Source organism: Lampetra fluviatilis, chromosome 4, assembly GCF_964198595.1.
Source record: "Lampetra fluviatilis chromosome 4, kcLamFluv1.1, whole genome shotgun sequence".
Lineage (NCBI taxonomy): Eukaryota > Metazoa > Chordata > Hyperoartia > Petromyzontiformes > Petromyzontidae > Lampetra > Lampetra fluviatilis.
Window position 1 is genome coordinate 2,464,034 of NC_136278.1, and position 18,144 is coordinate 2,482,177.

The 18,144-nt window shown below is 47.3% G+C and overlaps 1 protein-coding gene across 5 annotated transcripts in view; it reads left to right on the forward strand.

Moving 5' to 3' along the window:
* LOC144931475 (A-type potassium channel modulatory protein KCNIP2-like) overlaps positions 1-18,144 on the forward strand; it is a 123,301-nt gene that overhangs the window by 46,405 nt on the left and 58,752 nt on the right. Inside the window, exon 1 of one of the 5 annotated variants that reach the window (XM_078855326.1) lies at positions 10,340-10,553. The exons of 2 other annotated variants lie outside the window; for them this stretch is intronic. In XM_078855326.1, the coding sequence (XP_078711452.1) occupies positions 10,493-10,553 (61 nt within the window). In that variant the 5' untranslated portion in view covers positions 10,340-10,492. Of the gene's footprint in view, positions 1-10,339; positions 10,554-12,896; positions 13,245-18,144 lie in introns of those variants that run through there. 2 more of the 5 variants (XM_078855323.1, XM_078855322.1) reach the window with 2 other exon arrangements.

The window sequence follows — 18,144 nt, forward strand, 5'->3', positions numbered from 1 at the left end:
GTTATATATGGGTTTCGCCATATATGGGATGTGACGCCGACAAGAGCCTTTAATCTGGACACAACATTATTCTTTAGGCCCGCGCTTCGATTCTTGACACACGAACTTCGTCTTGTCTCCAAGCGTCCCTTCCCCTCGTTGCTCTCTCCCCTTTTACATCCCTCGAGCCCCCTTTTCTCGAAGGCTCTCTCACCCAATTTCTCTCAGCCAATCCTCGTCCTCCTCCTGCTCTCAGGGCTGTCCACCATCCCCCCCCTTCACCCTGACAGTCCATCCTGACAGTCCACCCTCGTTTTCCCCGCATTTTACGTTGGAATTTCTCTCCCAATTATTGCAATTCTCTAGGCCTTAACCTAATCCCCTTTGAGGCCTCCCTGCACCAATCAGAGGCCTCTAGCGTACTTTCTGTCCGTCTGCGTGTGTCCTCCGTCAGCCACCTGGTCTATTGTTGCGGTCTTTACAACATATGGGTTTCACCACCTTTGGGTTCCGCCGCAGGAGCCTGATGTTTTGGTAAATGGCATTTACTTCGGCGCAGAGACAACGGGGCAGTGTCAAGAGACGAACGCGGCGAGTGAATCGTCGCACCACTGCTTAACAGAAATGTTATCCCCGTGACCCAGACACTCCCGAGCCACGCCTCGCCGTGCCCGCTCCTCCGCAGTGCACTGGCACGCCGCGTTGTCCCCTTGCACTCCCACGCACTTATTGCAAAGCGCCGCTTGATGTCGCATCTCGGTACAATTGATTTGTGCCTCCCCCCCCCAACCCAACCCTGACCCCCCACCCCCATCTCTCGACTCTGCCCGCTTCCTTCCAGTCCCGAACGACCCTCCCGTGCACTCTCACCTCTCCGTTTACCGCGACGCGACACGCACGCACGCTCACCTTCGGAGGGACACGCCTCAATGAATATTCAGAGAGCTTGCTGGCGTGCGAGAAGATGCCCTTTGCGTGTCCTCGGTCGAGTGCTCTGGAGCTATTCAAGGGCATTTTGCAGCAGGTGTCCAGGACTTTCGCAGATTCTGTTTGCGTTAGTAAAACAATAATATACCTTAAATTTTATTTAAAGCTTTCGTGACTGCAGGGATTAATATTCTTGGTTCTTTCGGTAAAGTCACGTAGAAGGGAAATACTAAAATAATACAAATATATTTATTTTGAAGTCACGTAGAAGGGAAATAATAAAATAATACAAATATATTTTTTTATTATTTCCCTTCCACGTGACTTTACCGAAATAACTAATAATATACCTTATTAGACTAAGGGATGTTTCTCACAAATGTATCATTGGTATCAGTACAGAATCCACATTATTGAACACTCATATGCAATTTTGAACTATGGCAAGTGCATGGAACAATTCTATATGTTTGTAGAAGATGACAAGGTTGAGTTGAGAAACACTGAGACATTCAAATGATGCCGTATAAACACAACGTTGTACAACAATACAACGACAACCGGCTGACTACCTAAGTCAGAGTAGTGTGTGTGAACGCTTAACCCAACATATCCTTTAAAAACACGAAGATTAATCGCGGCAGCTATATATATTTTTATTTTCTACGATTTAACTGCTTAACTACCTAAAACAGCTGCTCATCCTCTTCACCCCCCCCCCCCCCCAAATCCAAACCCCTCCGCATCCTGGTAGAGCCCCCCCCCCCCCCACAATGTATGACCCCTCCAATCATCTTCCCCTCACTCCCTTATTACAAACTCGTGCCCCCCCCCTTCCCCACATCACCACCCAATTCACCCTCCACAGACACCCAGGCCTTCCCATTAACCCACCCGTTCCTGCCAAGCAATAGCGAATCACCAATTTAGACACCCCCCCCCCCGCCCTCTTCACTTCATCGGTCACGATACTTGAGTTGGTTAAACCGCAGGGCGACATTTCCTCCAACCGACAGACGCATGACCAATGTTCAGGCAGATGCTGGGTACACTTCGTGCTGTACAGGGACAAGCTGCCACTCGGGGTCCTGGGCTCGACCTCAGATGACGTGTGATGCAAGGTGCTTGGAGTCGCAGTGCCATCTAAGCGCCCTATAAACGCAGACCCCTTTTCCCTATACGTTAGAGTATTCATAACCAGGTCCACACGTAGCATGTTTACGACGGTTCTTTGGAGCCGTACTGCGGCTGGCGCCACACTGGAAAGCGACAGCCCACACTAACAATAACCTGCCCTCGCTGCTTCATGTTGACAAACGCGTTTGCATAGATGCCCTGGCCTGTAAGAACTTGATTCATGCCAACCATTTTGCACCATCCATTTTTCAAACGGAGACGCTGCGTAATGGCTTCGTGTCCCAACATTGTGTGCACTTTTAGTGTTCAATATTGCATTTCTTTCCCGTGCTGTTCTCATGTGGCCAGTGCTTTTACATATTTTAACCAGCGCTGTTTAATAAAATACGGATAACAAAAACAAGTGCTCTTTTTTAAACCGAATTTTGCAAAATAGATCTCAGCGTGCATTACTGATGGTCCGTTAGCCTGAATTTCGTTCTTTTTATATATATATAGCGAGAGAGGTTTTTGATTTGCATTGTCATGGAATGACCAAAATAACTCCTTCCTGAGTGTGCCCCATATCAAACTGTAAGCAGGCTTTGAGCGCGATCAGTATTCGTAGGCCATCACGGCTTGCCAGGTGTTATTGTCGAGGAGATTCTTCCTACTTTATGCACGCTGGCGTGTCTCCAGGCTCTCCGAACAACAGAAGTGGATTTGGACAAAAATCCGATTTCAGGAGGCTCCTGAAAATAGTCTTGAGACTCAGTGAAACATAATAATAGAATATTCATTTATTTGTGGCAGCCAACGGAGAGAACGTGACCCCTAGTAGTCAACCACAGTAACTATGGAGCAATGAGATCAATTGGAACAATGGGAACAATGAGATCAATGGAAACAATGAGATCAATGGCAACAATGAGATCAGCTCACGTGCAAGAGCGACTTGGATTGCTGCATCGTGAGACAGTGAAGGGCAGGGAGGACATACTTGGGTAGGCCTTCATCCGGCAGTGGATTTTGCACGGCTGATAATGATGATGAGCAGTAGCAAACATTCAGGCAATGTGTCTTTGGGACCCTTTTGAACATCTTAACACCTCTACTATTGCCGGAAAGGGTAAAGTCTAAACTTTTTTCCCACCATGAAGACCAATGGCCTGTACGGTACATCGCCATCGCAGATGTTCCACGCGTTCCTGCACCCTCGATCAGAGAAACCAAAAGTTCAAACTCATTGCCGCTTCAATGAGGGCGTGAAATGAAAACCTGTGTGACCATGGAGCATGTGTCGCGTTTGCAATCGATGGGTTTTGTCGTAGGCCGTTTTCAAAACTGCGTCTTAAAAATCCGCATCTGGCGGGGACAATCGGTTTCCTTTTCGCTGTGAGCGAATGACGCCCTCTGCCGACAACATATCGGCCTGCGGAGCGCAGAATCACGCTACCGTGCACCACAGGTTGGGTCAAATAAATAAATAAATCGGATGAATTAATGAATTAATTCTATGAATGAATGCATGATATGTATGCACGCTATGCATTCGCAATGAGTGCAACAACACAGCACTCCCTATCGCCAGGAATAAACCGCAATAACACTTCTTTCCAATCACCCTTGCAGTCACGAAAACTTCTAATCTAGAATATTTCCACCTGTTTTAGTCATAGTGACCGCCCTTCCAAGCAAAATTTTCAGGCTCAAACCTGCTTAGCTTTAAAAGACCTAAATGCAATCGAGCGCATTCTGGGTGATTTGGTTCAAATGCTACAGGAAACAAATACTGTAGTGGGATAAAAAAAATATTCCTTTCTGCGGGAACATATAATAATGACTTGCAGCAGCCATGATCAATCCATTGCTGGATTAACAGCTCCTCAATCTGAACTCGATATATTCCCTGACAATCAAATGTAATCATTATCCGACATGTCTACATATCAAAAATCAGCTCAAGCCTCCCATGAATCACGTGACTCTGGTGTGGCCACCCCCACTCCAGAGCCCTCCCCTCTCCCCACCCACTGTGAAAACAGACGCTGCTCCGTCGTTTGAGTCGGGCGTGCATTCAGCGGGAAAACAAAATAAGCAGCGAACATCTTGTATCTACGGCAGCCTTTTTTTGCCAGTATCAAAATTATATAAATAAATAAAAGTATTTACCCTTTCTGGCAATAAATGCATGCGTTGATGTGTTTAAACACCAAATTAGACACCTATTGCAAGGCATCAAGTCTGCATTCACTGCACACACTTGTGGTAAAACATGCGAACAAAACGGCTTTGATGATGTATGCATTGTCCTTTGCAACTGTTTGGTCTTCATCAAAGATGGCCTATTTTATGGCTTTGTCTCGCCAGTGCTGTAGACGTAATGCCTCTATTATGGAAAGCATTATTAAAATTAATGCCCATTGTATCTGCATAATCAAATGCGCGTGTGTTGATGGAGCCCAGTGCATCATCCATTATAACGTCGTGATGAGGGATAGTGTACGTGTGGGGAATTTTATTTTGATGTTAAATGCATAATGTTTCATATGTTGGATCAGAATAATATTAATTGCGCCTGAATAATGTTCGCTTATATAAAGTATAATACGTGGTATTACTGTGCACGTAACTACGTAGATTACTACAACTACTACTGTAACATCTTACGTCTCGACAATGCCCAGGATGTTGGTTAATCTTGCCCCCTTGTGGAAGAGCCATGATTTTGTTATTGGTTGGCAACAGCAATTTCCTCCCATGAAATATGTATCACCTTGCTAGTGAAGTACTCGCTTCAAAGTCACGGCAGTTGTCTTGTCTTTGATCTCTGCGCTAAAGACCATTCAACACATTTAGTTTTATAATAAAATTACTTTGCTGTCATCATCCTCAGAAGCCGCAACGGCCATGATCCATCCACTGCTGGATGAAGGCCTCCCCTAATCCCGTCACCATCACTCATCACGGGTCCAACGCTGCCAACAATCCATCGATCGCCCGCACGAGAATTCATCTCATCGCTGCACGTCCGCTCTTGAGTGGAATCCTTCTCGTCTGAACATCTCTCGTACAAAATGAGACGCCACATTACACGCAGAATTAACGGCCGTTTGGAATTTCTTGCCCACCCAGCATGGACGAATGCAGCAGACAAGCAAGCGACACTCGCTGACAGTTTTAACACAATTTCATTGAAAAAAAAACAATACAATCGTTGCCCTCCTACCCAACCGTGAACACATTCTTATCATGCGTTGCGTGAGGCCCTTTAAACAAATTCAAACAACGTCACGAAGGGCTAAACGCGTCTTGGCTTATTTCCATTTCGCGGACAAAACCCCCCGGGGGCAACGCGGGTGTAGCGAGCGCGAGGGAGTGCCCTTAGAGAATCACGGAATATATTTTTTTTGGTTCAGCGGCGTTGCCACGGAGACGCCGGGAAATAATGGGAATTTTAACGACGGAGCGGTGGAAGGTAACAAGGCGGAGGAGCCGCGCCACCGTGGGGAGCCGTGCGTCTCAGTGGGCCCCTAACGGGCCGGCGGGGTCCCCTTGACAGCACTCGCGACTGGAGCGATCGGTCTCGTTGAAAGATCCCAGTAAACACGTGGAGTCTCGCTGGAAGATCCCAGTAAACACGAGCACGTTGGTTGGAGGTCGATGGTTTAAGCGTGTCGCGTGTTTATTGGGATGCTACCGCCTCCCGCCAAAGCAAAGACAAAGATTTCCCCGATTATTATTGAACAGACTGTTTGGGCAAGTGCTGTTAGCGAGCACCTATGAAGACCGGAACGGTACACGAGGAGGTGGGTGGCCAGCACCACGCCCGACCGCCTTTGTCTCCCCAGTGGCGATGTTTACACACCGCACCGGGTACTCATTTGAGTCTGAGTTGACCTAGGGGAGGCCCAAGACCGCTTCAGATAACCGTCACTGGTGTTGGCCGTGAAACGAACCCGGACCGCCGGGTTCATGGCGCAGCGCGCTTACCGCTACACTAACGCTCCCCACACACACACACGCACGTGTACACACACACACGTGTACACACACGTGTACACACACACACGTGTACACACACACACACGTGTACACAGAAGTGTACACACACACATGCATCATGTCCCCGTATATACCTCTCCTCCCCCTTACAACGTGCACCGCTCCTGGAACGCTGTTGTTTTTTTGTGGACAATTTGTCGGAAGTATTTTGGGACGTGAAATGAAAACAGCTCGCTCGCAATAAGTTCCACGCGAAACCCCCTTTTGTCGAGCCTTACAACTGGGATGGCCAGGGAATGGCTTCATTTATCAAGAGGATTGACAAAGGTGGGGAGTGGGTGGGAGTTTGACAACAATTTAACAATTATAAACAAAAATGCGGCTAGGATCGAACAAAACCAGAATGTTGCATTGATCTCATCAAGATCTCAGAAGGTAAACGGGGGGGGGGGGGGGGGGTGACTGCCACTCCAGAGGCTGGGTCGCTGCATGATCAGACAGCAGAGGGCACTGCAGCAGAATGTATTGTTCTGTACAGTACTTGTATCATCTCGTGCACAATGCGTTACACTTCAATCGAAAATAAGGCACGGGCTGAGATGAGTGAGCATGGCAATTCAACAGTAGAGCTCTTGTGTTTGTTGGTATCGCCTACCCCACCGCCCTAACCAGGTTGTCCATCTAAAAACCTCTGCACGTGCGCGTTTCCGTAGGCGTGCGCGCGTGTGTGTGTACACGTGCGCGAAATATCTAAATGTGCTGCGAAAAGTGAAATCCAATAATATGCGAACCGTTGTTTCACGGCGTAATGATAACTGTAATTACGAGACGAAGCATCCCAGCTGCATTAAGCGGGGGGGGGGGGGGCATTGATTTCCACTTCCTCCACTCGACATCAAGCAAGTCACGCCTTTGTTGGGAAATCGTCTTGAGTAATAACAATCCTAATAGGAGAGACGATTACGCTTCGCCATTACAACAGCGAATGAGAAAGGAGCCATGCCCTGCATTTATATCGCCCTGGGGAGCGAAATGAAGAAAAACAATTTACCTGACCAGAAGATAACCGTGGGGGGTGAGAGGGGTGTGTGGACGCGACGTGGCCCCGAACCCATTCGGGGCAAGTCAGGGGTCAGTCACTCATTCCGCTGGGTCTCGTATCGCAAAGCGAGCATCCTGTAAGCATACAAATCACGAGCGCTCGGCCACACACCAACACTCGCTCGTGCAACTCAGCCAGCGCCATCCAGCTTTTGCCACGCTCTCCCTATGCTCACATCACCATCGATGATCGTAATCATCATCATCGGCCAAGATCTACCCACTGCTAAATTGAGGCTTGCCCGGGCAGTCGCCATCTCTCACGGCTTTGGTGATGGAAAAATCCATCTCGCATCTGCCCATGAGTTCATTTCATTGATCTATCGATGGAGAAATAGCAAAACGAACACCAGCTCTTCTCTCCTGAAGCCCTCTCGTGGCCAGCAGACTTCGATATTGGCATTTAGCTCATGAACACATTGGCATCATAAAGCGAGGAATGGGAAAAAGACACTTGCTCTATCTCTACGATAGACGTCCTATCCATGTCTCTTCCCTTGCTGTCTGCCACTCACTCCATCATCAATCTCTACCAATGACCATTTAATTATCTGGACAAATGTGGAAAAGAGCTTCATAGCTCATCGGATTTCTCCAGTAGAAAGATTCTGATTATATCTTCCAGCGTTGTGTCCTGCCCACGGCCACGTAATTTTATTACCAGTCAGTATGCAATGTCTCTAGCTAGCTTATGACCTCGAACCCATTGTAACGCCATCGTTACCATATTTACTACTTCCAATAATGGCATCAAGTCTGCTAATTTACATCCAAAATCCTCCGTATTCTAAATTTTCATGGAAATTTTTGGTTTTGTTGGAGAGAAGAAATTCCTTGTTTTTGCACTCTAAAGAGGAAATGGCACAACCGCCGTCGGCAAATAAGTAAAATCAATTATAAGAGCCATTTAATCATTCACGACCTTTGCGATGCAGTAATTTATGCATAGAAAAGAACGCAACCGATAATTGACTGGGTAACACCTTTACAGTGCAGAGCCACTGCTGGGACGTAACGCTTCTCGACTTCATTAACACGATTTTAATGGTAAACACAGAATAAAAAAAGCCGGAACGTCATCATATATATATAATTATCAAGTAAAAAAACGTTTTAAAACAACGACACACGGACAGTATCACCATCAACACTTTCATGTGCACCGATAAGAGTGTAACCAGATTTGTGTGGTCAAATGCAAGTCGTTGTCACTAAGGCAGGATAAGCCCCTCCAACAAGTTCTAAATGTAAGCTCAAGCTTTTCCATTTTCCATTTTTTTCAGGATTGAATTGTTGCAATGTTTACATGGAATCTTCTACTTATCATAGTTTTTCTCACGTTCTACCTCGTCATCTTTTAGGGGGGAGGAGGGGGGGGAGGAGGGGGGGAGGAGGGCCCCACAACAACAATTGACAATAGCTGTACGTATAGTACATAGTATGTCCATAATACAGGTTTTGTTGGGTTACATCGCGTAAATATATAAATGTGTCGTTAAAACCCACCACCATCCGACACAGACAACTAGTAAGGGTTGTCCCGTAAACAGAACGTGGCCAATTCATCACTAGTACAGCACACTGGTGTGTTGGAGAGCCAAGCCACAACATTTACCATCTGAGTACGACGTTTCGTCAGTAATTACAACTAGCTTCATCAGGCGACAGCCAGATTTGTGTAGAAGTCCACAACTGTTATGCGCTCTTCTTGCGCGAAGTGGTGGGGGGGTTAATCAATCAACGTATGAATGATATTGGTCGCGAAAGCCTACGTGTTAAACTACCTCGTCTGTGTTCGTGCCACTACCAGGAGGGCGGTCAAGTCGGGTTACCATTTATCAACAACAAAAAACAAAAACACTCATCGTGGGACCCCCCAACCCCCACCATCATCTCATTGCGCTGCACCGCTTTGCTGCTGTGCAGTTCATTTGATGTGCGAGCCACTGACGTCATCAAGATGCAGGACACGTCTCCTATAGTCAGCGGCGGTGATGAGATGATGATGATATGATGGTTGGTGGTGATGATGATGATGATAGTGGTGGTGGTGATGATGATGATAGTGGTGGTGGTGGTGGTGATGATGATGATGATAGTGGTGGTGGTGATGATGATGATAGTGGTGGTGGTGGTGGTGATGATGATGATAGTGGTGGTGGTGATGATGATAGTGGTGGTGGTGATGATTATATGATAGTGGTGGTGGTGGTGGTGATGATGATAGTGGTGGTGGTGATGATGATAGTGGTGGTGGTGGTGGTGATGATGATAGTGGTGGTGATGATGATGATGATAGTGGTGGTGGTGGTGGTGATGATGATGATAGTGGTGGTGGTGATGATGATAGTGGTGGTGGTGATGATGATGATGATAGTGGTGGTGGTGATGATGATGATGATAGTGGTGGTGGTGGTGGTGATGATGATGATAGTGGTGGTGGTGATGATGATAGTGGTGGTGGTGATGATTATATGATAGTGGTGGTGGTGGTGATGATGATAGTGGTGGTGGTGATGATGATAGTGGTGGTGGTGGTAGTGATGATGATAGTGGTGGTGGTGGTGATGATGATAGTAGTGGTGGTGGTGATGATGATAGTGGTGGTGGTGATGATAGTGGCGGTGGTGGTGATGATGATAGTGGTGGTGGTGATGATGATATGATGGTGGTGGTGATGATCTGATGGTGGTGGTGGTGATGATGATATGATGGTGGTGGTGATGGTGGTGGTGATGATTTGGTGGTGGTGATGATATGATGGTGTTGGTGGTAGTGATGAAAACGCGGGGTGGGTGGTCGGAAAAGGAGATGATTTTGGGGGTATTTTTATAGCGCTTCTCCCGGTAACGCCGATTTAATTGGCTTTGACGAGCACATTCGTTTGAGCCGAAGGGCGCGCGCATCAGGTGGCTGGCTGTGCGTGACTCTCGCTGAGAGAGAGAGAGGGAGGGAGAGGGAGAGAGGGAGGGAGCACCCTTCATGGAAGAGCTCGCAGCTCGGCTTGGAAGGGAAGGGAGCGGGGTGGGTGGTGGCGGTGGTTGTTGTTGTGGGTGGGGTTCGGCGGGTGAGACCGGGAAAGGGGATAGCGCGCGCGGGCGTGTGGTGCGGGAGACTGGGAGCACCGCAGCGACTGCAAAATAGCAGGCGGTGGGGGGCGGTGAGGTGTTGGGGGGGGGCGCGTCCGGTGGGTGGCAATCATCTCACGCTCGCGTCCTCTCCACGGCGCGCGTACTCCATCCTCCCCCCTCCCACCCCTCTCGTTGTTGCGGCGCTTGCGAGCGAGCGAGCGAGTTGCGAGCCTGCGTCGCTTGTGTGTCGAGCTCACCTGCAATCTGTGTCGGATCGTTGCAAGCAAGCCGGGATGGGTGGCGTTATCGGAACGATAACTCTAGGGGCCAGGCGAAAGTATCGCGCTAGAAAAGGTAGGGATGGGTTGTGTTGTGTTTTATACCGTACGTGTTTCTCTTGTTCGTAGCGACGCGCTGTTTGTGGTTCGTTTCTTTGTACACACCGCGCTCATTTATGTCACTGTAGCCTTCCGTGAAAATAAACATCGCGCTGTTCGCAGACCCATTTAGAATGTTTTCCATTACTATCTTGCCGTGTGTAAGAAATTAATATTTTATGACCTTATGTAACGCGTATTTCACATTTGTCTAGCACAGGCCACTACTTATCAGTGTGTACCAAATAGAGCCATAAACTCAGATCTTGGTGACGGCGTTAACAAATTAATTAAAATCATTACTATTGAGAAAAAAAACGATATTTTCTTAAAGTACGAATCATTGTTGATAATGCAATTCACAAAAGACGTGTGTGTGTGTGTGGACGAATGTGAACAATCTGCCATCACAATTTGAATTAGTTTGATTGACACAGTTAACTTCACTAACTTGTTGAAGAAAGATCATTTCCCAGCTTTAAAAATTATCGCACAATGTGCCTCGCTAACTAGCTATTACTTGGCGAACAGAGATTAATTTGGCAATCAGTAAAGTAATTCTAAAAAGGCCCCACTAATTTTTCAAGTATATATTTTATTAATCCAGCCGGATATTGTAATTGGTAACATGCCCGGACGCGAGTGAATTTAAAACTCTAGCCTTTGTCGGCTCACATCGTCTCAACGCGTTTACGTTTTCCACATTTGAAAGAAATTCATCTCAGATGACATCTCGAATAACCCTATAATAATAATAATAATTGAAATGTATAATTGCGAATTCCATCCTAGGATCCCAATGGGCGATGCACGACAAGCAGGAGAACAAAAACAGAAGCAGGGGGCCAACCCGACCACACTATAGAGTGAAGGCCACTTTAAAGAGATGCGTTTTCAAAGCAGACGACTTAAATATATATACAGTTCAAAAACCGGCGTCCCAAAAACAACTCGGCTCATTTGACATTTGGACTCACAGCTGTCGTTGGTTATCGAAAGAAAGTGTTTGTAGCCTTGGTGCTTGCAAACTCACCTCGGGTGAGTTTCTGGGCAATGCGTGGCATTAAAAAAAAAAGAACTCCACATTGACGTAGCATGAACATTTCACAAATGAACGTCGATAGTGATTATTGTGTTACCGTGGATTCGTGAACATATACGCAGTTTAAGAGACGGCAGATTGACCGTGAAGAAATTAAGTGGACTTGTGAACGCGACGCTTCATTTAAAGGGATGATGATGGCCGGTTGGTCGGGACTAATGATGGAGTCGCAGCCAAAGGAGGATAACCCGTGTCCAACAGGACAACCACTGCAGAGATGGAGCAATGATAACGGCTCGTGTGCAGGAGCTAAACTGCATCGCGGTACCATGAAATGCTTATAAAGGCCTTCATCCAGCAAGGGACTGATTACGGTCAATGATGATGCACATTTCAATACGGGCATTGGTAGCAACAGGTTAGCAGTCAACTGAAATATTTAAGCAGGCCATGAGGCAGAGCAGGAGGAATCCTTTTGCTACCCTTAAAGAAATGCAACCCGTGATGAATGGCTTAGCCTTTACCAACAATCAATTGCCTTTGCGAAAATGAATGCAATTCCGAGCATCGTGTGAAGTAGCACGAAGTGGCCCTCTTCCCGTTCATCTCCAGTGCACACGCGATGTTCTGACAATGCAGGTTTTTATATGATGAGGAGGTTGGGGGAGTTCCCCCCTCCTCCACCGCTTCACTTGAAACAGACACTCTCGCGGTGATGAATGAACCCACCATTAGCCGTGCGCTTAACGGTAATGATTACATCAACGAGGAAATGTAATTAATGTGTAAAAATAAACCAGGGTTGTAACGTTACGCGAAGGCAAGCGCCGCTCGGCTCCATGCGGAATGTGGGATGCCTTCAACACTGCCAAGCTAAAACCAACACCGTTCGTTGGGGGAGCGGCTTCGATCCCAATCATCCGTAAACGGTGGAACAGAAAAGGCAGCGTGACAAAATAAAATTCGAAATAAATAAATGACGGAATCTTGTGATGCCTATTTTAAACACAAGCCTTGTGTATAAGGTCATGGAAAATGGCAACAATTATTTCAACGGTTATTATTTTGTGTGTGCGCGCGCGCGCGCGCGTGTGAGTGCACGCGCGCGCGCGCGCGTGTGAGTGCACGCGCGCGCGGCGTGAGTTTCATTTGACATTAAGGGCCTTTTGTATGCGCGCGCGCGTGTGCGCAAGCCACGTGTCTCGCGCAGCTGTAAGCAGGGACGGGCGGTAGGGGGCCCGAGTGAGCGCGCGCGCGAGAGCGCGAGAGAGAGAGCTCGGGTTCATCTTGGCCCTGGCAGGTATAAATGTTCTGAAGGACACGACGCTGGCTGGATGGCTGGGTGGCTGGCGAGTGGGAGGGCGCTCTGGGGAGAGGATGCCTGACGGTGGAGGTAGTCGGGGATGAGGGGGGGGGGGTGTGTGAGGCTATGATGTAGGTGGAGAGTCCCCAATTTGAATTTGGTGGCTGGGGAGAGGCTCGCCGATATGAAGGACGGGACCGGCATTGTCACGATGGATTTTAACTTCTTCAAGACCGAGGCGCTTCTCGTCACGGGACTCGGAATCTTGGTGGGACTCTTTATCTACAAGGCAGTGAGGAGATGCTTCAGGAACCCCGAATCCGGTAATACGCGTCGATCAGTTTGATAAACCTACTCTGCTAGTTTTGTAGTGTTCGTGTTGATTGTTGTAAAGGAGTGGATATTATTAAGAGGGGAGGATTCTCCAGATTTTTTGGGGTTGATGTTGCGATTGAGATATTTTTTTAAAAATTGAGGACGGAAACGTACGAAGCAATACTTGTTTATAATTATGATCTAGACTGCAGTGAAGCTATTTTAGTTATGTGCATAGGCTCGTTAAATTAAATAAAGTGATTGAAATGGGGGTTTGGGGGTGGGTATTTTAAGGGAGAGTGTATGGAAACATGCTTTAATACAGTAGTATGTGCTTGCTTGGCATGTATCGTTCGGTTTTGTTTTTATTTAAAATTTTCAAAAGCAACCAAAGCTTTCCCTGTGTACACCCATCAACAACTAAAACGTTTAATCGCAACAAATATATATGGCAGCAGCAAAATGTTTATTTTTTAACAGAGATGCTAAACAGAACGTGACACACGCATATTTCGTCGCGTTGCGAATATTATGAATCGATCGCCTTCATGACTGCGTTTGCAATGTTGGAACGTACCAAAAACACACATTGACCGCTCCCGTCCAGGTCACACACCCACACACCCACAAGCTTCGTTTCGTCAACAGGTGACTTCTGGCGAGCGGTGTAGTACATGTGTTTGCTCGCTTGGTGGAGCCACACGGAACGCCGTGCTTTAATGCGACGCAACGACGCATTTTACTGCCACTCCGGGCAAACCGTTGAGCTAATTTACTCGGAGAGCATTCACTAAAAACACGTGTACCTCTCCAATTGAATGCGAGAGCACACGCCAACCGGCTAATGCGTGTAATGTTAAAAGTGTCTCGCGTGTGTAATACATTTTTGTCTTACAATAGACGCTTTCCTCGCTGGTGATTTGAGGCGTGTTGTGTCTTGCCACGTTGTGTGCTGCGTGGCATTGCAGCGAAATGTTATGCGAGTCGAATTGAAGCAACGAGGCGAATTTCGGAGATATAATATAACATTAACAATGGGGACAACAATGTGACATTTGTGAGGCTAGTATGGACGATGTGAACATTGTTTTTCTCTCTTAACATCAGACGAACAATGCTTTGAAAATTGAGCGCATCGTGGTAGCCATGCCAGGCTGGAAAATTGTCCGATATAATGACGTTCATTTATACATTTTGGCTACGCACATGTACGGCTTGGGGTTTTTTTTAAAAATTTCTTCTCTCAATCCGGTGCTGGATTGAGAGCCTTCCAAGCACCCTTTGGGTGGCGGGGGGTTACCTTACTCTGCTTCACGGTCAGCCGTGTGGGTTTGGTGGAGGCGTGGAGCGTGAACGCGGGAGCAGGGAGCCCCCCTCTGGGTCCCGCTGAGGGCTCAGCACCCCCGCGTGAGATCTGACGAGATCCCAGATGATTCGGTCAAAGACGAAGCAGATGTTATGGTCACGTTATCACTTACGTTTTAATACTCGCCGGGCCGCGCGTGTTTGTTCTGACTTATACATTGCCTCATTAGCTCGAGAAAGTCTTTTGCTTTGATTTTTTTTTACACGCACCTGCACACACGCGGGATGCGAGACACGTGAGTTCTTTAAAGCAGTCCGGTTAGAATTTTCATTAATGGCGCTTCACTTTATACCATAAAATATGCATGTTGACATATTTCCCGTGATTAGTAATGGAATCCACAAATAAATGCGGGCTGGACTTGATCAATGAAGTACACCGTGGAAATAAATTATTGAGCGTTACTAATGAGCTTGTTAAAATTCATATTTTAATAAGAATGTTTCACACGCAGCACGGCACAAGGAGGAATATCCTTATCCGTGATTTAATCGTAAAATAAAATACTATTGTGCTTTTATTGGCCGTACGGAATTATTCACAATATGACCAGGATAATAAGGGGGAAAGGGTGGCAATAAACACGCCCACCAGAGTTCGATTCCCAACCACAGCTAATATCCGTAGTGAGTGATAAATGAACTGGGCCTCGCTACCCTCACACAGGCCAAATCTGCACGAACTAGCGTTGTAAAGTATGGTCAAACAACCCCCATTTAGAATGTAGCATGGGGACAGCCTCATTTTCGGTGGATTTACAAAGGGGCTCTATATTTGTATTAGTATTTATCTTACTCTTAAAGGTGAGTTTGGAATTATTTAACACGATGTGCACACGTTTTACACTTTTAGAAGAACAAAAAATCTCGTAACATTTACATTGCCAAATTATGATTTTCAATATATATTAACTTGAAATCAAAATAATTAAAAACCCGCTGCATCGAACGGAAAGGCCTAACTCCATATTGGGGCTCAAAAGATCTTCCTTATGTATTGTATTCTGGTCTGTCTTCTTATCACTAAGCCAGACCATCTACGCACCAAAAAAATACAATTCAAGTACTGCTTCATTAATCATTACACACAAAACACCATGATATTTAGATCTCACGATTGGTTCAACTGTTTACGTTAAAATTCAGAACTTCAACTGTCCATTGTGCAGCACTGCTCCAGTTGTGTTTAGGCCACCAAACTTTAAACGACCGTCCCACTCACTGTTATCTACTGCGCCGTCCCAATCGCCCTCATCTATTGTGCTTTCAATTCAAAATAACTGACTGTTGCTGGCTGCTGCTGCGTTGTGGCCCGTTCGCTAATCGCGAGGGTAACTAACCAACATACATCTAGGGATTTAACATGTAGGCTTTCGCGACCAATATCATCCATAAGGATGATCGCGTATATGCGTCGTTAAAACTTGCCACCACCCGACACAGCCAACTAGTAAGGGTTGTCACGTAAACAGAACGTGCCAATTCGTCACTAGTACAGCACTAACCGGTGTGTTGGAGAGCAAAGCCACAACATTTACAATCCGAGTACGACGTTTCGCCAGTAATTACAACTAGCTTCATCAGGCGACAGCCAGATCCAGGGACACGGCGTATTTTGTCCGCTGTGCGGGGTGGGAGGGAGGGGAGCATCGCCAGCCCACTCAAGGGTGGCGGAAACATTCGCTGGGAAATAGCGGTGGGGGTGGGTGGTGCATTTGGCGCCTTTGCTACATTGTGCAAAGTGTTGTTGCCGTCGGCGAGTACATTTCTCCGCGCACCGTCGGGGGGCTCTGGAGGAAGGAAGGTTTGTGAGGATTGTAAAACAAAACAAAAAACTAGGTGGGAAAAAAGGTAAAAGATGAAGGTGCAGCCATGCAATGTCTTGCTCACGACGCTGCTGGCGGAAGGGCCTCCGCTAGAGAGAGCTCTCGAGGGCCCCTGTAGAGCGTATTCGTCAATATACTGGCCAGACATCCGGGAAGAGGCAGAACTACCCACGCCTTACTCCACCACACGTGACCTGCCGATCAACTGACCCGTGATGCACCCATGTGCAGTTGCTTGGTGGCCAGAGACGGGATAAGGGGGGGGGGGGGGTGGGAATAATTTTTGACAATTTCTCCGTCGTCACAACGAACGCACCGGGAGAATGAATCGGCGACCTCTGGATTGCAAGTAACGGTGTGCTCACCATGATGCCACTGCCCGTGGCAGCTTGCCGTGTGCGTGCAATATCGATGCTGCTACGAATGATCGCGCCTGGAAGAGGAGGTTTAAGGTGTGCATGACCTAATTATGCCAATTTCTGACTTTTCAATATCCAGGGTCGATTCCAGGCAGCAAGGCATTTGTTTTTCTCCGACCTCCCATATAGATTGCCGATGCATGCCAACAGGGTCCAGCGTTGTCTGTTAAGCTGATTAATGACGACACGTTCAGTCCTCGTCTCAATCCACTGCTGGATGAGGGCCTCCTCTGCCGCGCCGTGCGGTACGCGTGGGTTATGGGACCGAATGTTTGCGCTGCTCGCTGTCGGTGGGTGAAGGCAGGGGCATAGACAAGGGAGCACGGAAGTGCAGTACAATGTTGTTTGGCTGGACTGCCCTTTGCTGCCCACTGTGTAGCCCCGCAGACGATATCAGGCCTTATTACATGTGATGGTCACTTAACGACGCACTACGAAATGGCTCAACTCTGCCTTCCTAGCTTTCAAAAACCGCTAACATTTGGGCACAATCTTGGGTGATCTGGTTCAGAGGTTAACGATAAGAACATTTTGAAGAAGAAAAAAAAATCGGGTTGAGACGGCAAAAGTATAAAGGGGAAGTCTTCACGCTTTGCATGTCGGGACGACACCATCGATCAAAGTGACAGCACCAGCTTTGCATAAATTCTGCAGTCGATTCTAGAACCGTCCACGACAACGAATGCGTTTCTCGATTAGCTGCAGATAGCTTCCTGTAACAATCCAATAACACGAACAAATGCATTTTCATTAGAAATGTTCCGTGTGTCACAATACGCCGTGTTATTATTGTCGTTGTTGTTGTAAAAGGTATACCGAGTAAAGGACGCAATTACAGAGAGGGCACAAGAAGATCCCTTACGATACCCCCCCCCCCCCCCCAGTTTCCACACTGGAGATGGACGATTCATTTCGTAAAGCACCGCTGTCAGCATTGTCTCTTATTTATTGCACGCGGCGATAGGCTTTGAATGTTCCGATGAATATCACCGCGCGAGCAACCTTGCCACCAGTGTTGCCGTCACCTCCTCTCGCCAAAGCAAGCGCCCTCAACTGGTGCATCCAGGCATCTTGGTCCGCACACACCACAATCCTTTCTTACCCGTGCCTTGTACACGAAATGGCTAAGCCCCCCCTCCCCGCCTCCACACCCCCACAGAATTAATTTTCAGCATCAGGGATTTGTCCTGCACAGTGACCTCTGCTCGGGATGTAGTTGGGTCATGCCCACGCAACCAATCCACAGACATATCAGGATCCGTAATATGTCGAAAGGACGGGCAGGAGCAATAATGGGA